Genomic DNA, 23,182 nt, shown 5'->3' with positions numbered 1-23,182 from the left:
ATGGTAGGATAATAAATCAGCCTTTAAAACGGTATCTGTGTCGATATTGTTAAAGTATCAGACCATAGTAACCAGCTCTAGTAAACCAGACGTCAACGTTTTAAAATAGATCCAGGTATATATATATATAGCTCGCGGGGTTTTGAGATTCTCTGTAAAGCCACGGACTTAGATCTAATCTAATTTCGTGGTAAAGCTAACACGCAAAATGTCAAAACGAAAGGAAAAACTATCTATCTCTGGACAGATGACATAGATACTTTTCATTGGATTATGAACAGATAATTTCATGATTTTTTTTATCTTTAATATATATGTTTCCTTATTAAAATCAAATACAAAGTACAACTAATCTACAACACTGATGGCATGCAATGACTAAACAATTTAATGTTGACACCAGTAGCAAGTCAGTGCAGATCTCGAGCACATCCGATGAAATGCTTACTTTTCTCAAAAGAAGACCGGTAGCCTTCTTTCCCAATGAAACAAACTGTGGGGAAAACACAGACAGCTAAGCGAGAGAAAAAAGCTTTGGTCACCAAGTTCACTACACTTTGTACTGCATTGACAAAATTAGGGGAAAGCGGACAATTTTCTAAGCGGACGTCAGATTTCCAAATTAATTTACTACGTATTCCTGTGTTGAGCTGCAGATACAGAGTAAAATTCCTGACCAAACATTTGACGACGAGAAATGTTCACCATCACGCCAATGTCGGCCATACAAAAGGATATTAATTAAGATGTCGTATACATACATAAAGTATCTTTAACATTACATAATTATGGAACTTAATATGTTAAACACCAATTGACCTATATAATTGATGTTTATTGCATCTCTGTTTTGTTGGTTTTCTTGTATATATTTCCATGCAGTACATGTATTTATAATGTAATGAACAACATATCTGATACACGTACTGTAATTAGACACTGAGTCACCGAATGCAGGTACATATGTGGTCATCAGTTGTGTATTTTAAGATCTTGTCATATCGGCGTTCAGCGTACCATACGCGCCATTTGTTTCACTGACTGTCGAATCAGACTGTTTGATTTACCCTTTTCAGATTTTAAAAATATACCATGGCTGAAGGAAACTTCAGAAACGGATCCCTTCTAGAATCAGAGGAAAATAACGGGGGAAACACTGATGTAGAAGAGGGGCACACTGATATTGGGATTGAAAATAATAGAATTGAAGAGGTGAATCCTGATTTAAACGATGATCCCACTGGTGACACGGGACCAAGTGAGTCAGATGATCCCACTGGTAACACAGGACACAGAGTGTTAGATGATCCCACTGGTGAAGCAGGACCCAGAGAGTTAGATGATCCCACTGGTGACACAGGACTCGGAGAGTCAGATGATTCCACTGGTGACACAGGACCCAGAAAATCAGATGATCCCACTGGTGGCACAGGACCCAGAGAGTCAGATGATCCCACTGGTGAAACAAGACCCAGAGAGACAGATGATGTCACGGGTGACACAGGACTTGTAGAGTCGGATGGTTCATCAGAAGATAGTCCGGACGGCTTCTGCTTTGTTTACCTTGACAAAAAAACAAATACTGCCACAATAGACGAAGTCAACGAAAATACAGCAAACGGCCCTGACGACGAAGAAACACAGGGTGAAGATGACGATGGGGAAATTTCACAGCCAGAGGAGGACTCCCATGACACTGACGGATTCGATGGCGCGAATAATCAGCGTGGAAAACGCAACACCGGATATAGACTTGGTATCCTGATTTTGTGTTTAATTTTAACGTGGTTTACATTAAATCAAATGGATGATCAATTCATTACTCCGTCTAACTCTCATCGCTTACAAACAGCTACTCCGATTGATATTGTGGAGGCAACTAATGAAAGATTACCGAATACAAATTACGTAAACCCAGTGGAAGAAACACAAAATCAAAATATGCGAGCGGGTCTGTGTTTTTCTGGGTCACAGCATGATTACCAGTTCTGTAATGCTCCCAGCTCTACGCTGCCTATGAACATACCGCAGCTGATGATTGAGGAGGGTCGCTACACAATACAGAGCTTATGTCCTGACGACGAACAGGCCGTAGACCAATCAAATGAACAGGAAAGGGGTATTCAAGGTAAGTCAACTCGAGATTTTGATCCATTTTACAAAAGCTTGTGCATTTGGAACACCAGGTCTGTTTTTAGACTGGGCGACGTTATGATCCGTTATGAGATAGGGGAATCTCAACCCGAGGGGGAAGATTCTTAAGTTGCAAAACAAGAAACTTAGCAGAATGGGGTGAACGATTCTTTTTTTCCTACCCTGTTTACCCATTGTGTAATATATATACAATGTTATGTTAACATTACAGGCTAAATTCAAGGTTGCGTGACGTTGATAGATTGGTGACGTGACATCATTGTATTGTCGACTCGTGTTTTGCCAAATTTGAAAATCCCGAGGGTGAAATTCCCTATCCTACACCCTTGGGCATGACATAGTATTTTTCTCTCATTCCAACTACCAGAATAAGCTCAGAAACCATTGAAATGCGTTTGGACTGGCTACCATTTTAATATTTTTTTTTCCTCTGAGCATTTTGACGAAAAATACTTCGTCAGCGAGATTTAGCATACCTCATATTTGCAAAAATAGTTTGCGCAGAAAAAATAATATCATCTTTCTAACGTGTACGGTAAATATATCATAAAAGGTTTTAATTTCATCAGGTTGCCTTTGCCGCATTGCGGTATCAGTGTTTTCCAAATTCGTGACGCCACGTCATTGTTGAGCCATTGTGACGTCACGCCCATGTAAGATAGACTCAGCAAACACACAGGGATGGATTATATTACTTGCTAATTACCTAAACCCCGTAAAAACAGCTGCTCTACTAGTAAAGTTGTAAACTGTCCGCGCATTTCTCATTTGCATATGCAGCAGGATTGCAATTGTTAATGACGTCAACGACCCTGACTGACCTCAGAACGTCATAAAATGACATCACGAACAATAGCATGACCCCGAAAGGTCACTATAATTCCTCCGCCAGTTTGTGCGTGTAAGCGATCTAGACCCGTGGGTCGGATATAATTTTCCAACACCGCCTAAATGCGGATATCTCGTTCTAGTTTGCGAGAAAGAGTTATATTTTCCCTAGCAACAACGGGATCACCCTGTGAAGTATGTGAGAAAAGGAATTTCGCTCATTTCACTGTGTGTAAGATAGAGCTGTCCAGGTAAGAAAGGGGTGTAGGCTATTTTACACCCCCCATTTTTTCATGACGTGACGTCAAAATGGCTCAACAAAGACGTGATGTCATGAATTTGGAACTCTCCGATGCCGCAATGCGGAAAAGGCGACCTGATGAAACTAAAACCTTTTATTATATATTTACCGTACATGTTAGAAAGATGTGATTATTTTTTCTGCGCAAACATTGTTTGCTAATTATCTGGCTGACTGATTCGTTTTCGTCTAAAAAGCTCGGGGGAGAAATTGATATTTTCAAAATGGAGGCCAGTTCAAACGCATTTTGATGGTTTCTGAGCTTATTCTGGTGATTGGAATGAGAGAAAAATACACTTTCATGCCCAAGGGTGTAGGATAGGTTGAGGGATTTTCAAATTTGGTTAAACCCGAGGCTTTGACGAGGGTTTTGCCAAATTTGAAAATCCGGAGGGGATATAAATATATTTTACACCCCTGGGCATGAAAGAGTCTTATATTCTTGCACCGGTTAAAGTGCGGACTCACCTGTCCAGGGTTATAGAATAATATTATTCGGTACTCGACACCTGAATCTTTCGACAGAGTTTTGGTTTATAGCCCATCAGTTTGTTTACTTGGAATACGAAATAAGCGGTCACTGAAAATTAAAAAAATATACACTCTTTCGCGCATCAATGGTGTTTTTTCTATTATCCAAAGTTGGTGAAAGGGTAATTTGCAAACACATGCATACTTAAATCGTAGAAAGCTTGTTATTTTATAAGCATCAGTCTGGGTGTTTTGTTATGCCTGGCCTTTTCACAGTTTATAAGCTCATTGAAAGTTTTCATAACATATCCATCGCTTTGGAGGGACAACCATGCATGTATGGTATTCTGTGACATTTCTAAAGCTGTCGATCGAGTTCGGCATGAAGGTTTGATGGCAAAATTCAAGTCCTATGAAATTTCTCGTGAATTGTCTTTGTGGTTAGGTCTTTTTACACAATTCTAATTGTTTTTAATGGCATTGCCGGGTGTTTGAAAATACTGCTCGTCTCTTTGCAAAATGATTCATTTTCACTAAAATGGTCATCTTTATGTATTGACATTCAAACGACATTGAATAGAGAACTTTAGTCTCTTAATATATGGCTACATAATTGTTGGTTACATGTACCCTATATAAAACTGATGTAATAATTAATATTTCTAATACACTGTGTAGCATTGAGGAAAATTAAGATTTTGTTTTTTGATGAACGACTTTAAACAATTGCCGAACATCATAAGCATAAAGGATTTACGTTTAACTCAAGTACAAAGTAGGGTGATCATATCAGTGTGATTTAGAGTTCTTTTATAAAAAAAGAAATACATGTCTTACGGAGACTGAAATACCTTCGGAATAGCGATAACATTCTAAGAATTTATACATCTGCCTGCGAATTGTGGGATAGTTGTCATATAAGTGAGGAAGGACAGTAAGAGAAAGCCCAAGGAGAAGAGGTCCGTAGTAACACAAGACTTCCGTCATATGCAAGATGATTCATATTTTGAAAATGTTCTAGAAACTCGCAACAATAGATGAAAACGAAGAAAATATTAAATGCATACTAATCTCCTTATTAATTAAACATTCTTCTACCGTCTACTGTTAGGGGAGAGGGGCAGTAAAGTTAGAAAATAATTTTCTATAAAATAAAAATATTACAGTGGATGCCGGTGCCCAACTCGTATGGTTCCTGTCTTAATTAAATTCGGCGTGAATAATCTCTATACCTACTGTCTATGGAACATTTCAAAAGTTTGGTAACGACATGTGCACATCAGTTGCAGGTACTTTTAAATTTTGAATAAAGAATAACTATTCAACTTGACCTTGCCCACTACGATTTATTTACCTGTGCAGTAAAATTAACACTGATATAATTTGGTTGTTCCCTCCGTTATTAGGTTTATGTCCAGGTGGTGACAGTGCAGAGGGTGGCCCGATAAACACGTGCAGTCTTGACAACTGGTTGAACATGGTGTATACACAACTGGATAATTGCCCATGTTTACTTCGTGAGGTGAGACGTCTTGCTGATGACGGAATTCCCCTGTTTGTGGTAAGTTCTTTAGTGCATATACTGTTACCCATGACGCGCTTCTGAAGAGGTGTAAACGCGAGGGAGTTGCTCAGAATCCCTTCACTTATAGGACTGTAATTTACTATGATATCAATTTAATTATGAGTGTTAAGGGTTTATTGCATTGAAGTCATTTGTGTGTACCTTTGTTAAGTTCAACCTAAATGTCTTCTTTATTAAGAAGGTAAACCACTCATTTCAAGTATTGAAATAATGCAAAGCACAGTTGTCGTATTCAGTGTGTCTTAGTTTTTACTTCTAAGGATCTAAGGATTTACAATGATCAAATGATGATTTGTTTATGACAATCTAGTTCAAACGTAGTCAGTGTTAACCGTGATCCAATACCAGACAGTTTAACAGAGAGTTCTGAACGTGTTTGTCACTGCAGAATCTTGTTGAGTCCCATCGGCTATGGAAGAAAGGCCATATATCAGAGGCCAAGTGGAAGCTATGTGGAAATCACGACATGCGCTCAAGTGAACCTCAGAGAATTCTGACGTTGTTGGAGTCTCAACTTACTCATTGCTTCAACACGGTGAACGGATCGAACGGCCTCGTGCAATTACCGCATGTAATTCTACAAGGGCAAAGAGACAACGGAAGGTAAATACAAAACACTGTCATATGACTTTACTTCTCCACCCATCAACTGTGTAAAAGTGTCAGACTTTATAATATATTATTCGATTCGGGTGACATTTTAGGGTTCTGTTATACAGGAATCGCCATCAGCAGGAGTAAATATGGGCTAAATTGATCCGGTCATGTATGGTTTTTTTTTTATGTCAGGTAAGCTTAAATACTGAGAAGAGTGTAAGCGTAGGTACAGATGGCTATATCAATCAGCCACATGTAGAAGCCTCGTCTGTCAATACAACTACAATATAACCCTTACTCTTGTGGCAAATTTAAATTGTACATAGGATAAAGGTCGCCTTCTAGCTACGAGGTAGAGGGAAATCCCCTATAGCTCAGTGGTAGAGCGTCCGACTAGGAACCTAGAGATCGTGGGTTCGATACCCGGTGGAAGCACACTATTCTACTTCATGTCACAGGTCAGGGAAATCACTATATATGGAAGTAAGCAGAAACTCACGTGACATCGTTACTCCCATAATGAATTTTACGATTCAACCATTCGCATGGATGAGGTTTGGGCACGTGAGCCGTTTTACTACGCATTTACTATGCAATACACGTGTTTTGTAAAATGTTTTTTGGGAAAAAACCGCGGGACGTGGTTTAACTTCAAAAGTCGAAAACAAGTTTGAAATATGTTTAAGTGAATATATACCGTTCTTTTTACCGAGGCGTTTTTGCGGCAAAGAAACAAGAGCGGATATTTTACAACGATTTCTATTTATAGGGTATTTACCAATGCTATTCATATTATTGTATGAAAAAGTCTAGTAAATGTTTAGCCTTATCTGTACTGTCTTGTCAAAAAATTCTAATTTTTCGACGTATATCTAATTTAATATCAATGGAGCAAACTTTCCTGGTTTTAATTGGTGGTAGAAATCATGGTGTTTTTTTATTTTATTTTTTTATTTATCTCCCGTTTTGTTTAACATAATATTATATTTTGACACACGCCACTCTGTCATTAGTTTCATACTACGTTAGCATGTACCTCAGTTTAGTTGGTTAACTATCTATGTTATGTTTCTCTACAGTGAATGGCAAGATATAGCCGAAGCAGTCTCCGCCTATGAGACAAGGGCAGAGTAAGTTCAATTATTTCATTCGTATCCAATAATTCAGTTCTAAAGGCAAATAACAATAAAGTATTTAGTAAATAATATTTCAAGATGATAGTAACTGAACAAAACACAATATCATTCTTACATGTATGATGTAAAACATATTTACTCATGCGTTTAGGATATTTCGACATCTTTCTTTGGTGAACGACTATCAACGACTAGTTCTGGTTGTAACGACAGTCGTTACCAAAGTCCCTCAAACTGCCCTCTCCTCCCCCCTCGCCCAGTCCGGATGATGTAAACAGAAGTAAACATATCTTTGCAGTGCCATAATATATCTAATTACCATATTTAGTAAAATCACACGATATGAAAAATACAGCACGATATTTTCATTTCGACCAATCAATTAGGAGCAAATTGAAATTGATATTAAATCACATTGACAAAATACTGTACGCTACAATGCACTATGGTGTCAACTTCAGTTAACTCCACTTAATCACCGTGTTAACTCCAGTAATCCACCGTGTTAACTCCAGTAATCAAAAGTGTTATCACTAGTAATCCACAGTGTTAACTCCACTGGACCACAGTGATAACTCCACTGGACCACAGTGATAACTCCACTGGACCACAGTGATAACTCCTTTTAACCGCAGTGTTAAATCCACTGAACCACAGTGTCAACTCCACTAAACCACAGTGTTAACTCCACTGAACCGCGGTGTAAACTCCACTGAACCGCGGTGTTAACTCCACTGCACCACGATGTTAACTCCACTGCACAACAGTGTTAACGCCACTGAACTACGGTGTTAACTCCACTGCACCACAGTGTTAACTCCACTGAACCGTGGTGTTAACTCCACTGCACCACGGTGTTAACTCCACTGAACCACGGTGTTAACTCCACTGAACCACAGTGTTAACTCCACTGAGCCACAGTAAACTCCACTGAACCACAGTGTTAACTCAACTGAACCACGGTGTTAACTCCACTGAATCATGGTGTCAACTCCACTGAATCAAGGTGTCAACTCCACTGAACCACAGTGTTAACTCCACGGAACCGCGGTGTTAACTCCAGTGATCAAGAATGTGTACCCTGAATCATGGATATTGTTTCTCCCATAATACATATACATATATATAGACACTACCCACTCTACATTTAAATGTGAGTGACAATATATAATGTATCTCATGATATAACAGTGCCATTGGATTCTTGATAAGAGCTCGAAGAATAATTCGATGTTTTTTGCTCCACGGAAAAAAGTGTTAATACGCAAGAACATAAAGGTGCTGATATGAGTTTGTGAGTTTTGCCTTACCTAAAAGTTGGTGGTATGAGTCTGCGCGTTTGACTTTACCAAGAAGATGTTGATGTGAGTCTGTTTATTTCGGATTTACAAATAAGAAAAGATAGTTGTGTGAGTTTGTGAGATTGACTTTACATAGAAGATGGTTGTGTGAGTTTGTGAGATTGGCTTCACATAGAAGCTGGTTGTGTGAGATTGTGAGTTTGGCTTTACCTAGAAGTTGATGGATATGAGGTTGGTTTTACATGTGTCAGGCGAATACATGTGATTATTTTATCAGTGAATATACGCCACTTATTGTACTTGTATGTCTGGTATCTAGGCAGGTGATGGTGTTTCCTAGACCGCCTGTTTTCCTGTCGCTACTGTTGGCGAATCTCGGTAGTTTCCAGGAGGATTCACACCGTATCAGCCCAAACATAACCTTTGCTGGTGAAAGGTTGGTCAACAATTTATTATATAGTATATGGATTCAATCTCATATTTTCACTAGGTGATGCATATTGTTAGTTTTGAGAAAAAGTAAATGAACTGAGAGTGCATATTGATGTTGTCTCAGGAACAACTACGTGAAATCAACCGTATAATTAAACCCGATTGTGAATATCTGAAACTTGTGTAAGTGTATCATGAAACACTGGATATACTGGATTGTGTTCAAATCTACGGGTAAATTCAATGTTAAAATAAAATCCTTCATTGGCATGGATGTGCCTTGTCATCAATAAATCATTTAAACACTATATGACTTTAAATGTAGAAAACAAAGAATGTGTCACCTTTTTTATGATACTCATTTTTAAACTGTTGCTGCAGATTAATATTTTCTAAACAGTCTGAAATTTATTAACACAAGCAAACTGAATCTCTTTAATTTCATTTGCAAATAAAATCAATATTTGGTAGTTTCATTGAGAAATTAAAACTTTAATTGGTGTTCCATTCTATTGGCATTGGCTTCCATTTAATTCTGTACGAACATTTCTTACATATAGGTTCATAGGAGTTTCCATTTCATGATACGAGTTTCATAAATTTCATATGAAATGAAAACGAGTGTAAGATCTTTTTTATCACATAATCAAGATTTGTGGCATTTATTCGGATAAAACGGCAGCAATCTTGAAATGTAAAAAAGCCGCAATTTTTTACTACAGTGCGTACGTTTGTGACGTCATGTACTTGTCCTAGGCGTAACGTCACAATTAAAATAATTGAAACTTACAATCAATCACAGGGCTGAAAGGTCTTATTACATGGGTTAATACTCCAAAAAATATGACATGGGTATATTCATTTGATAACACAGTACATTCTGTGATAAATATATTTATTGTATGCATTCATTGAACTACCGATATATCATTTCGAGTATTTTATTAACTTAAATATCATCAATTGTTTGTTATCTAAATGTGGCTGTGATATATAAGCACTTTGATTTGTACCTGTTTTACAGGTATTACCTGGCCGCTGTTACGTACACTGTGCCTGGACCTACGACAGATATTCAACATTTGGTGTCGAGAGTTTTTGTGCCAAATAGGGAATTTTCAGCTGATGGCTTACCACAGGGAAGCTGGTGGTTTTACAGCAACATGGGAGAGGGGCGGCTTGTTCGGTTAACGTACCCTCACTGTTATAGGATCAGCATGGCACATTACGTAAGGGTTTTTAGATCTGATCAGCAAGATTGGGCACAAGCAACCCAGAGAGAAGAAGTAACAGATTGGCGTACAGACGAAGTACAAACTGAACATGTACATGGGGAACAATCTGAACATGTACAAGAGGATGGGGAACAACCGGAACATGTACAAGGGGATGGGGAACAACCGGATCATGTACAAGGATATGGGGAACAACCGGAACATGTACAAGGGGATTGGGAACAACCGGAACATGTACAAGGGGATGGGGAACAACCGGATCATGTACAAGGAGATGGGGAACAACCGGAACATGTACAAGGGGATTGGGAACAACCGGCACATGAACAAGGGGATGGGGATCAACCGGAACATGTACAAGGGGATGGGGAACAATCGGAACATGTACAAGGGGATGGGGAACAACCGGATCATGTACAAGGAGATGGGGAACAACCGGAACATGTACAAGGGGATGGGGAACAACCGGGACATGTACAAGGGGATGGGAAACAACCGGAACATGTACAAGGGGATTGGGAACAACCGGAACAAGTACAAGGGGATGGGGAACAACCGGAATATGTACAAGGGGATGGGGAACAACCGGAACATGTACAAGGGGATTGGGAACAACCGGAACATGTACAAGGGGATTGGGAACTACCGGAACATGTACAAGGGGATGGGGAACAACCGGAACATGTACAAGGGGATGGGGAACAACCGGAATATGAACAAGAGGATGGGGAACAACCGGAACATGTACAAGGGGATTGGGAACATGTACTTGAACCTGTAGACAGAAAATGAACGTAAACATTGTTGAACAACATGAACATTTACACAGAGAACGATCTGAACATGTAGATAGTGTACAACCTGAACTTTTAGGTTTGACAAAACATGAACATACATGTTGAAAGTTTTCCGAACGACATATTCATAAAATTATACAGATATCATTTTTGTCGTTGTGAATAAGGCAGCAGTGACCTACTTTTATAATGTGTGTAACATAAAGCATATCATGTATAAACTTAGTCCTTAGCCCATCAAGGTATTTGTAATATATTTAAAGTAATGCACAAATTTGTTGTTCACTTAATACTTATTCTATTAGAAAGGGTGAACACTTTGGAACGAAGGACAGTTTTCATGGTATTTTAATTATTGAATCTCCTTTTTTTAATGTGAAATTATATTCAAGATTTCAACTTCTAATTAGACACCAGATCAATGTTAAATTGAATCACTATTACATAAAGAATGAGCGTTTATATGATTTGTGAACAACCAATGAGAACACAAGAATTGTGGAATTTGTATATTTATTTTATGAACTTGTCATATGAAACCATTGTCTTTCAAATCTTTTCTGTAGATAAATTGTATTCTGTTCATCCTTAAATTCGCGAACTGATCTCTTTTAATGCCATTTTGTTTTCGCGAAGACATAAACTTTCATGTTGTGAATAATTGTTAAAAGAAGTTTTGAATTGCGATCAATATTTTTTATTCAAATTTACGTGAAAATAAATATTTTGTAAATTAACAGTTATACATATAATACCGTACAGTCTTTCAAACAATTCTATTTATAACGTTGTACTTTTGGGTTTGCTTCCATTTGTTCCATTATATGTTCTGCTCTGTATTGAGAACTTTGGTTAATTTTCCCGTGTTTGATTAAAATACATATCTTCATTATACTCTACGCATTCAGGGATAAATCAACATTTGTATTTTAATCAGATTGTCTGTGTTATGACATACGAACAAAAGGAAGCATACGATTAGTAAGTGTGATATGTTATAATTTATTACATGTATTAAATGTATGGTGTTTAACTTTAGAAGAGGATCTCAATCACATCAGAAATCCATTTTTGTATGTTGTCTATTATCTCACTTATGTGTAAAAGTTCAAAAATATTAAAGTATGGTTATGGACGAACATTGAACTATATGTCGAGGGTTGTAAAAGACTGAATCCTCATTTGTATGCTTCTATACTGCGTTAGATTTACTTATTATAATGTATTGGTAATATATCCTGTATATAATTACAATTGATTTCGGTATGATCAGTTTCACTCACATTCACCTTGAGACACTTCAGGGCCTTTTATGTCTACACCTGATCATGCTGTGCAATTAAAGAATGTACACATCAGTTCTTGTTGTTTCATAAATAACAAAAAAGATAATAGAAAAGTTACTTGATACGCCACCTAGAAATCTATAAATCCCCGATTTTTTTTGCGTTTAAGAAATATGTGCAATTGTCATCATAAAGATATTGGTGCGAATTTGACCATGGTGTTTAATTCCAAGATACGAAGTTGTGTCAAACCACTTTTGTTTAACTGCAAAACTGTTATAAAAGATATCAAGAAGTTTCTGCTAGTCATCTTGTTGGGCTCAGCCATCTTTGACTATTAAGACAGCGGAATCATGTTATATTCTCGCTATGTATTGGTCATTAGCCACAATATAGGGACAGAGAATGTGGCGTCCTCAATGAAAACGCGGTCTGTTGCAGCCATTTTGGTGTCTGTAGTGTCATGGATTGGAGTGGTACTTGTAGTTGACGTCAACGAACACTTGACTGCGAACCGTCGAGGCGAAATATTGAGACCTGTCGTCGTCCGCTTTTTGTAGCCTTATGGAGCATATACCATGTTCTAACAAGCTACGCAACGTCACACATCAGTCTCGTGAGCAGGTAAATCTAAGGCAAAACAATGTCCAAACTGGTCAGTCTATAGATCTGACATCTACTTACAAGAACTCGCTCAAGCGATGATGCAAGAGTAGCACAACATTCCTGCTAACATCATTACACGTCACACACCATTTATGCGCCGGGGAATTAATTTGGTGAGAGGCTATTACTTACATGTTTATTATATTTTCGTTAAAGAACCATGAAAGGACTCTGGTGTGACAAATTATTTTTATTAAACTTCATTCAGGTAATTAATTACATATCATACAAGTTGCTCTCCTTTAAAAAGGGAAAGCAATCCTTGGCGTGCGAAATGGTTTGAAAATACAACGAACAAAAGACGTGTGCATGTATATAGCTATTAATTTTATCCGGGATAGCAAAGAAGTAAGATATGCACTATAACTAAAATAAATCACCATTTTCTTGAATCACTAGGCAACGTGAAATGTAAAATTATAGATATTGAAAAGATTTGATGAAAAAAATCTTTTTAATTGTTAATTTTAATGCAGTTACAACAGATGATTGTTTTTTTAATGTAAAATGAAGGATTTAATGATTGAAGAGATAGGAAAAATAAAAAATGATAAAAATGGCAACATCAATTGCTTGTAAATTAACGATATTGTTATAATTAACACCCTTTTTAATCAATTTTATACACATTGCCATTAGGAAATTAAGGAAATTAAAGCATCAAACCTGAATTAAGTAATTTAAATGTTTATTAATTAATTAACTTTATTTCAATTAGCTTGCAGGTCATGCAATGCCCAACTATATAAGCTGACTAGTGAAATTACAGAATTTAGTTGTATAAACCACATTTGTGTATGTATAGAATCGCTATCATTAACTAATGATATCAAAAACATTTACACTATAAATGCTGCTGTGTTTTGAAATATGAAAGATGTCCAGAAAGCAATGATTGTTTTTCTTTGGGTCAAATGAACAGTCATAGTTTGCTATACATGAACAGTAATGAGAGGGTCTTAATTGCTATGTGAAAACAAGATCGGAATAGCTAAAATTATTGTAATGTTATGTGGCGGCTGTAACTAATGTATTCAAAACCCATATCATGATATTGTTCTCGATGTATTTATAATTAGGCAAATTATAGTACAGTACCGTTTTTTTGCAATTCATGGTGCTTTTGATTTCAATTAAGTCCCGCGATTCAACACTGCAGACATGGTGTTTCTAGTTATATATTGAAATACAATATTCCAAAGTATTTTTGTAACAATGTGAAGAACAAAAATAGTTCTACAAAGTAAAAGACAATGAAAAAGGTTAAAAATTCCTATCATAAATTGAATAAGCCTATAGATTGCCACTGATATAAATTGGTTATGTAGAATGTATATATCCAGTACACAGACTTTTTTGAGTTATTGGAGTAGCCACATTTTAAATATTGTTAGGACCAGGATGTGTCAAATAATGAGTGACCCAGTCCATCCATAGTTATAACAAGAACATTATAAACACAAGAAAAAATAACATATTTTAAAATGAAACAGGTCAGCTGAGATAGACTCTGAAGTTAACGCCTGGTTTAAAATACAAGGATTCGATTTATTGATAACGCCGCGTGTTTGCATAATATCAGCCAGATAAATCATATATATTCCCGCTTTTGGTACACAAAACACTTGTAAGTTGTGAAGATTACGCTTTTGATTCAGGTTCACACTGCGATTACAACCTTTAGGTTACAGGAAATGAACTTGTCTGCATGGTACACGCACTTCATTTGCTGTCAATCACCTCCACAGCCCAGCCTGAATTGTCTCTGATATCTTAACTTCAGCGCCCAGGGAATAAATTATAATAAACAGGTGTTTGCCGAGTGCAGCACCCCAAACGTATTATTCGGAGAGTTGCGATTTCTCTATCGCGATTACACAGGATTGTTCTGCATGGTGAATCCATTGCACTGCGCCATCATCAGTGACGTATGAAGTGTGGCAAAATTGATGACGCGGTCCTATTATAAGCTCTCGCAGGAAAGATGCGCGGAGCCTGTCCTAATTTGGGTACATCAGGACAGATTTCTTTACACGAGGAAAAGCGGAAATGCTCCTGTAAAATGTGAGGACATTTCATTTACATCCTTAACAGTTTATACACCAATTTCAATGGGAAAAACTGTGGGTTTTTTTTGTCTCTGGCAGCTCATTAGCAGTCGCTGTAGTGTGTATACATAACTCAACCCCTAAATGAATAGGTCTTTCTAGACCACTCCAGCAAGTCTATACGTGGTAGTGTTAAACAGTTTGGTATAGGAGGAATCACTCAGCACAGAACTTGTAAACTGTGAACGCCACGTTCTCCATAGATGACGTCACAATAAACTCCAGTCTTGTGGGATGGACCAATACAGCGCAAGGTCGCCTTATACCGGACAGATCGGGGAGGAGTTCCCTCTCCTTTGTTCCGTCTGCTGACACCAGGTGGACGTTCCCAGAAAGCCCACCACACACATATACATTACTATCCTGATCCACGTCAATTCCACACGGTCCTCTCAGACCCTGACAATTTTGACGAAACTTCTCCTTCCCGTGGTGTGACCGGCACACTATGGCATTATCATCTGTGTGGTAAAAGTATCCCCGTGGTGATACGGTGACGTAAGCAGTACCGCCACTCGTATTTAGAGACTTAACTAGTGTCCCATCAGTTAATATAATCTGTACAGCGTCTGTAGACCCGGCCAGGATGTTGTCTCCGAGGACAGATGTACCCCAGGTACGGAACTGAGTGGATATTCTGCTGTTCAAAGTAAAGACACCTCCCTTTAGTGTACATCGCAGAATGGTTCGACTGCTGCATAACGATATGAGCACCTCGTCGGCAGTAAAACCGTGTGAGATGTGAGAAGGTTTGCCGACCACGCCAAACTGTCTGACGTAATCATAATGATCATCAAACAGTAGAATCCTATTTTCGTAGTAGTCTGTGATAAGTAGACCTTCTCCATTAATAAACACTCCTCCTGTCAGCCATATCTGGTTCGACCCACCACGTGAGTTACACAACACTGACTTGACAGGGGACAAAGACACGTTCCACAAGTCAACGCGCTGTGTTTCTTGTGACGGGAGTACCTTTTCTGTTTCATCGATTACATCGGACGCTGTTCCGTCAGCGAAAGACGACTCGAGCGGTATTGTCTTAAGTGTGCCGATCAGTCTCTCGATAGATGTGAGGGCGTCTAGTGAGGGCAATGACAATGACGGTGACACCTCTACAACTCCTAGAGTTGTGATCGAGTTCATGGCCTTTTCTATTGTGTCATCAAAGTTCAATGTCATGTTGAATATATTGCGTCTGTATTTGGTTTTCTGCAGCATTCGACAAAAGTGTCTAGCGATTTGTAGCTTAGATTGTTCTTCAACGATAAATTTCTGACGGTCAGAACCGCATTGGTTCATCAGCGCCAACAGTTGATTTGTGTTATCCATATTTGCTTGAAATTCCTTGTTGATTTATTACGGTTGTAGGTGTCATCAAGGCTGCTTTGGAAACGACCGTGCAGAAAATCGAGTTTATTTTTTGCTTTCTTTATTATTGCGGTCATGCGATTAGTCATCGTCTGATGTTCAGAGTCGAGCGCAATCAATGAGAGGTTGTCCTCATCAACGATGATTTTTGTTTCCTGTTTCACCTTGTTTAACTCACTCTCGACCAAACCTCTATCGACCATTGGACCATTTGCCACGTCATCGAGAAGATTCAAGTTCGGACAAGCTCTGTGTGCCAATGTCACACACATCATACAACAGAGTACATTGTGGTCGAGGCAGTAAGTGTCCAATTCCTTTCCCGGGTGCTTGGGACACGCAGTGGGAATTTGTTCAGGTTTGTCTGATCCAACTTTCTTAATGGCACTTATTTCAATCACTGTATGTTTGGAAAGGATTTTATTTTTCTGTGCATCACCCTGCGTTGCTTACACATGTCTTCAATACAAACATCACACCAGAATTCAGCTGTGGTTTTTTTCATCATCTCTCAGACACCCTTCGCAAAATGTCTCCCCGGTTCCTGTCTCAATATAATTTGGGGTTTGGAACAACGGGTGAAGCGGAAACGAGGAAGCCCAATAACTGACTGGAGTCTTGGGATCGGGAGTCGAGCACGGTTCGTCACACACAGGGCATGGTACGTATGTCCTGTTGTCTGTAATTACATGGTCTGACCGGACGTAAGTGTCCAGACAGTCCGTACAAAATATATGAAAACACGACGACAGTTGTCTGGGGGCGTTACATTGTCGACAGCATAATAAACATTTGTACGAAGGTTTTTCTTCACCTGGTGTTGTATTGCCTGTAACAACATAAACGGTTATTTAGAGACATTTCCAATTCAAACAAAATGTCTCCAGTATTTTAAATATGACGATTTTGTGTAAGAGTAATTGCCCTGTTTTGATGGCACACATACGCTTACAACACCATCACTGTATATAACGTAAGGCTTCAACAATTGGTACATTTTTGACAGTTCTCAATGACATTTTAAAATGCAGAGCTTGTATTCGGAATGTTTCTTTTCAGTTTTGATTCTAAGCAATTTATTTTCAAAGATAGAGGGATAATCTCGGAGAGAGATTTCATCCGTTTTTTCGGCCGTGTTTGGTACCCGATTCGGTACACAAAATTTTATATTACTAAAATATTGTATAAAAATAATATATTTTACATAATACCCTGTATCAGCCGTCACGATCACTGCGGTCGGAGTCAGAATCTTTGTTGTGTGTCCCAAAATCTCGTACTGTGACCTACGGAAACAGGTGATTTTGGAGGTTTTCGGCTACGTTGTGGAAAAGCTTACCATCTGCTATTAGAAAGTCAAATACCCTGGCCAAGTTCAAGAGGGACATCAAAACTCACCTCTTCACGTCTGCATTTTAGAATCCTTGCAAAGACGTCATGTAAATACCACCCTTTTATTTGTTCAATTATGTGCACATTTCTTGCTTAAATGTATAAAAGTGATTGTAAGCCTTTGTTTTTTGTTTTCACAATTATAACCATTACTATTATCCATATGTTGTGAAGCGCTTTGGAGTAATTTTACAAATTATATAGGGCGCTATATACCTGTTGTATATTATTAGTAGTAGTAATATCACGGGCTATGAAACATATTTTTATTTCAACTAGTTGATGTGCCGATTGCAACAAAATATATTGCTTTATAAATACCATACTACACTACAATTGCCAGATAGTGACCAGACCTCAAAAATCAAACACGCCTATAATTCACATCTTCAAAATCCTCTAACGTATCGTCGTCAGGTTTTCTGGTTTTCTGACATGTTTTCTTTGAAGTCATCGTGTACTCTTAAAATGTCGCTGAATAAAATCATCAAGTGGAAATTCTGACAAACATCTTTATAATTATACCATTAGAAAATAATACACATTTTAATTTAATTTTAAAATAATATAGAAAACATTTTATGACCATGTACCAATTTGAGTTGCGTACTAATTGCGGTAGCGTGACGAAAATAAACAGAGAATTGAAAGCCACTTCGTGTTACTTTTTAATGTTTTGATGATAAAATGTAATCTGTGAACGTAAATTCATACCTTATACATACTGTGAACAGTGCTTACCATCAGATTTGATGTTTTTCTTCAAGTACAGGTAATTCGAAATTGGAATCATATTTGATCAGTTACATTATCACTGGTACATCATTGGGTTTTCCCAACTATAAGTAATCTCGAGTGATTTAAGTCATAATTTATCTCGGGAGTTCTCGTGTTGGGGGTCATGATAGTAACTCAGAAGTTTAGTGTTTTGTGCGATAACACTACTGTATAAACAGTCTAATCACACACGCTCGGAGACACCGCGCTATCTATAATAGCTATCTAGCATTACAAATGTGACTTGTTAAACGTAAGTGCAAAACCGATAAGAAATATGTGCATTATCTATGCATATATGCAGCTTCATCTGTATAGTCGGAGACGCATATACAAGTACAGGGTGGACACTGGTAACCGTGAAGTCTGAATACTGATGCTTTGTAAAGGTTTAATCAATCATGTATATGTCATGAAACGTAGTCTCTGATATATTTTCCATAAAATATTGTGCATACCACCGAGAAGTTTGAGTCATATGTAACCATTTCAGTAATATTCTTCCGGCAATCTTTCTTTTTCTTGATAACTAGGTGAAATAAAATAATAAAAGTTTCAAAAAACTGACAGTAAATCATCCTGGGATTAAACTTGATTACAGTATATATCACTGTGACGGTATACACACCTGGTCGTCAGTCTTCGTGTTGTCATGAAAATGTTTCTTTGCTGTAGTAGGAGAAATCGGAGTATCGACTTCCTTGTGGTGTACTGACGTGTGGGTGGGTCTGGTATCTTGTAGCAATCCCAGCATGCACTGTTATCATTATACATCTACGGGAGATAACGTTTACTTTTTAGTATAAATAATAAGTAACAAAACACTAAAATAATCTGGCTTGGTTAAGTTGTCAGAGATTTAACTAAAGACTGAAAACAGATCAAATCGATTACTTTCACATTTGTGCAAAGAAATTCCATTTTTATTATGCATTTTGTCATTTTCTCTCTGCGTTTCATTATGTTAATCAAACAAAACACTGGTTTTCCTAATTTGTTTGATATACCAAATCAAAATTTCTTAATAAGTTAGACTATTCATATAGCATGTGTCCTCTTTCAGCAGAAAATATTTCGTCTAGCAGACATTGGCATTAACAGAAAAATCTATCATCATGTCTTCTAATTTGATATATTTAATATTTACATTTATGATGTTTTTCAGACAGCACCTCACCTACCCCGCCCCTGAGAATCACCCAGTTTACTTAAAATAAGTTTAGCAACGGTATGTCGCATATTTTAGATTTGATAAACCGATTTAAAAATAATTAAGAATTTTTTGAAAGCTTAGGATAAATATTTCTGTGTCTGAAACAGCATAATTGCCGGGCCTTTCAGTGAGAAGTAAACGTACACAGTACCACGCTGTCGACCGACAACACAATGGCAATGAGTCTGGTTTCACACATAACACATACTTGTTCATTTACAAAATTCATTGCAAGAAAGAATCATAAGTATCATAATATACAAATATAATATGATATGTATGTTGAAAGTTGGATTTGAATAATAAAGAAACAGTATGCACTCGAGAGGGAGAATTTCAAACCGCGCAAAGTACGATATCAGTAGGTTAAAAGTAAAATAAATTACTCATTTATAACGATGATCGAGATGTTGTTGGAATATTATATGGGTTCAGAATAAAAGCCAGTATTTATAATCCAAAAAAGTTAAGTGAATAAAACGAAAATTGCGATAATTCACTTTCTCTCCTCAGCTGGAAAGACATGTTTGTAAGAAGTTCACCGACAGCTGGCGCTAAAACGTATGATTGTATAGTTAGAGATTTTTCTTCATTACTGATTAAGAACGCTTAGAAAACATCGTCTCTTGTCAATTTCTCGAAATGAACAAAATCGTCCTTTTAATATTGGAAGATTTGCAGCAATGATTGGCTACTTTGGTTTTACTCCCCACATTGTGATCATTATCAAATTTAATTTACAAAAATATCTTACATTGAATAGTGTATGTTTTAAATATTGTATTGTTTTTATGTATATATGCATACTATTGGCGATATATGAGTACAAATAACCAAGTCCTTTGTCAACTGACTTCACACGTAATTAGTACATAGTGTGTAACTAGTCAGTCCTAGATAGAATCTACATCAGTTACCAAGTAACCCCCCTCCCCGGGCTCTCGATTTGTTCTCGCGCTAATACATACAATGTACTTGACACTTGCATTGTAATGCGACAGTTAAATGAGGCCTCCCATGGGGAGAGACAGATATACTGACATGTATTATTTATGTAAAACCCTATGGGGACCTCAACAGTCTAACTAGTTCGGATAAGTAGGTGCATGTCCCCGTCATTAGCGATATATTTGGCAAATGTCCAGCTTATAATGAAAACGCCTGGCCACTCCTGCCATTTTCTCATAGAGCTACCAGGTATGTCAATTTTTACAGATATATATCAAGATATGTTCAATTGTTCAATTTTACTTACGAGCATCAAATTTATATTAAATGGATTTTTTTGCCTTTTTATGTCTTTTCTTTGATTGTCATTTTTTATTTTTATTTTTTTTATCGGGGTACACTTTACTTTGTATTCTGTAATAAATTTACATACAAGTAAATTCTATAAATATCATGATTCTTTAAAAAGAATTACCCTCGTAACATACATAGATAGAATTCATCAAGGATAAGACTCTATTCTGTACATCTAAGTATCTCTTATAAAACGTACGTCATTAAGGGATGTCAAACGAGCAAGTGGAGATTGTAAGAATTAAAACAACGTAATTCACAAAATTGTTTTTTTAGCTGAGAATTTAACTACACCTTATCCTCCTCGTACCACTTTGTATTGTTTGTCGAGTTATTGTACAATATGTTTTATCAATATGTTAATAAGTGAACTGATGGGTTTGAAATTAAATTGTACGGATTCGGTAAAGACTGTCTTGGATTATTTTTTTAAAAATCTGATCATTTGCTACCAATTCACAAAAAAACGCTTATTAGGTGTTGATTTCAATCAATATTACTCCTTAACTATTTTGATACTGGCTTTGAACGAGACCTTGTTGATGACAACGATAGTTGGTTAAGACTACAGCTTTGGTAAAATCATATATAAAAACGTACCCCTACCTTATGAAAAAAACTTTAAGATGACTGATCACATACAACTGGACAGGAGAATGGACACACACACAAACTAAACACATACAACTGTACAGGTGAATTGACACACACAAACTAAACACAATCAACAACAGTGTTCGAAATGTTATATCCGAAAGGAAATCAAGGGAGGCTACTTTATACAAGATGTCGACCAGACTACTCGCAGTTACCTCCCGTAGACCACACCTCAACGTATATTGGTGGTCACGTGACACCCCTACACAACTCTTCATTGAGGGTTTGTTGTATACTCACCAAGCCGAAAGTACACTCACTATACACACATGTGTTGGGTGCGTGTGTAAACAGTACGGAAGTTGAATGTCGTCGTCACGTTGTTAGAACAGACTACCAAGTGGTTTGATAACTGTAGTTCATGTGTTATTACACTGACACACGTACGTATCGCCGACAGCTGGTGTTCCATCGATAACACAACCTACAGTAAACCGTACCAAAACACACAAGCTGGATGTGATGCGAGTCGCTTATCACGTATTTCCACAATTTGGATCCCTTCTTATAGCCAGGTAAATATCTCCGGCCGAGTGGTTTGTAGTACTAATCTGTATCAACAATTACACATGATCGCGTCAATTATGGTTATTTGATGCTATATATAGTAACCTTGTGATGCTATTTTCGATTACTTAAATGCACGAAGTGAAACCTTTTCCGTATTCGGGGATTTACATGAAATTTCTCGGGCTTTGAAAGGAAGAACCTGTGGACAAGTGTATATTATTCTGTTTTTACCTGCCTGTGAGTATACTGTGTTAATTTGATGTACCATACAAACAGTAGTACGTATAGGTACACGTTTTTGGTGTAAGCCGAGCCCTTGTGTCAGAGTGAGCTTTTGACAACAGAAGAAAAAAAGTCTGTCAATCATAGCGATAAATATAACTCTGGTGTCACATCAACACGCACTGACACAACGCACCCTTTCTGGTCTTGTGTATGTAAAAATTGGTTGGTCACAGTCACGTTTTCAAAGCAATACACGTGTGCTTGCGGATACAAAGTAACTACTGTTTGAAGAATTCAATGAAGTGTATTTGTTGTGGGATCGACGTTCAATGTGAACATCTGGATTACTCATTTGTGGTGAAATTTTGAAATTGAGGAACAATCGTTACTGGTTAATGGGTAAAAAGCCCCATTCGTCCTTTGACTCGTGCAGTCTGTAGGTAAACAGAATCGTTCACGGCCCCTTGAGGGTGAGATAAGGGATAAGCCACACGAAGCTTACAAAAATCTTGTCCGTACACTTTATATTTTGATTTCCGTCTGTTTATCCTGACATTATGTAAGAAAATCACCGTCACGTGTAATTTTGCACATATATCCGGCGATCGCACGTGTATTTACAGAGTTATTGCCCCTTTTTGTAGTGCCTATTGATTTAAACATATTTTTATTTGCATCTAATATACAAAAGGGATTGGGCACATGTTGTCCAACTTATGTAAAGCCCTTTCCCTATAACATAATGAAATATATATATACAAGATGGCAATTTTTAAATTAATTAATATTTTCAATTAAGTTTAGTGTTACTGACACAGAGAGAGACAGAGAGACAGAG

General features: G+C 37.4%; 3 protein-coding genes and 1 long non-coding RNA gene across 5 annotated transcripts in view; 2 read left to right on the top strand and 2 right to left on the bottom strand.

Moving 5' to 3' along the window:
- The first annotated feature begins 974 nt into the window (after nucleotides 1-974).
- LOC110461773 lies at nucleotides 975-10,832 on the top strand. Its single transcript, XM_021515427.1, has 6 exons — nucleotides 975-2,128; nucleotides 5,161-5,315; nucleotides 5,728-5,942; nucleotides 7,016-7,066; nucleotides 8,693-8,809; nucleotides 9,830-10,832. Exons 1-6 carry the CDS (start codon nucleotides 1,093-1,095, stop codon nucleotides 10,830-10,832), a joined length of 2,577 nt encoding a protein of 858 aa, XP_021371102.1. The 5' UTR covers nucleotides 975-1,092.
- A 3,977-nt stretch (nucleotides 10,833-14,809) lies between these two features.
- Nucleotides 14,810-16,247, bottom strand: LOC110461777. Its single transcript, XM_021515430.1, has one exon. The coding sequence runs from the start codon at nucleotides 16,227-16,229 to the stop codon at nucleotides 15,054-15,056; it is 1,176 nt and encodes a 391-aa protein (XP_021371105.1). The 5' UTR covers nucleotides 16,230-16,247; the 3' UTR covers nucleotides 14,810-15,053.
- An 11-nt stretch (nucleotides 16,248-16,258) lies between these two features.
- LOC110461779 lies at nucleotides 16,259-21,922 on the bottom strand. Its single transcript, XR_002464178.1, has 3 exons — nucleotides 21,850-21,922; nucleotides 19,066-19,211; nucleotides 16,259-17,097 (listed from the first exon to the last, which is right to left on the bottom strand). It is a non-coding gene; the product is annotated as an uncharacterized LOC110461779 (long non-coding RNA).
- Nucleotides 21,823-23,182, top strand: part of LOC110461778 (inositol hexakisphosphate kinase 2-like) — a 26,164-nt gene continuing 24,804 nt past the window's right edge. Inside the window, exon 1 of one of the 2 annotated variants that reach the window (XM_021515432.1) lies at nucleotides 21,823-22,124. The gene's annotated coding sequence lies outside the window, so the exon portion shown is untranslated. Of the gene's footprint in view, nucleotides 22,125-22,307; nucleotides 22,357-23,182 lie in introns of those variants that run through there. The other variant, XM_021515435.1, reaches the window with a different exon arrangement.

The sequence above is a fragment of the Mizuhopecten yessoensis genome, unplaced genomic scaffold (genome assembly GCF_002113885.1).
Source record: "Mizuhopecten yessoensis strain PY_sf001 unplaced genomic scaffold, ASM211388v2 scaffold10661, whole genome shotgun sequence".
In the NCBI taxonomy this organism is placed as follows: Eukaryota; Metazoa; Mollusca; class Bivalvia; order Pectinida; family Pectinidae; genus Mizuhopecten; species Mizuhopecten yessoensis.
This window is presented reverse-complemented; position numbering and strand designations above follow the sequence as displayed.

Excerpts from the sequence above, each read along its gene's own strand:
- LOC110461773 (XM_021515427.1), top strand. The coding sequence starts at position 1,093 with ATGGCTGAAGGAAACTTCAGAAACGGATCCCTTCTAGAATCAGAGGAA. Across the intron at positions 2,129-5,160 it reads ACAGGAAAGGGGTATTCAAG|GTTTATGTCCAGGTGGTGAC; the intron begins GTAAGTCAACTC and ends CTCCGTTATTAG. Across the intron at positions 7,067-8,692 it reads GCCTATGAGACAAGGGCAGA|GCAGGTGATGGTGTTTCCTA; the intron begins GTAAGTTCAATT and ends TCTGGTATCTAG.
- LOC110461777 (XM_021515430.1), bottom strand. The coding sequence starts at position 16,229 with ATGGATAACACAAATCAACTGTTGGCGCTGATGAACCAATGCGGTTCT.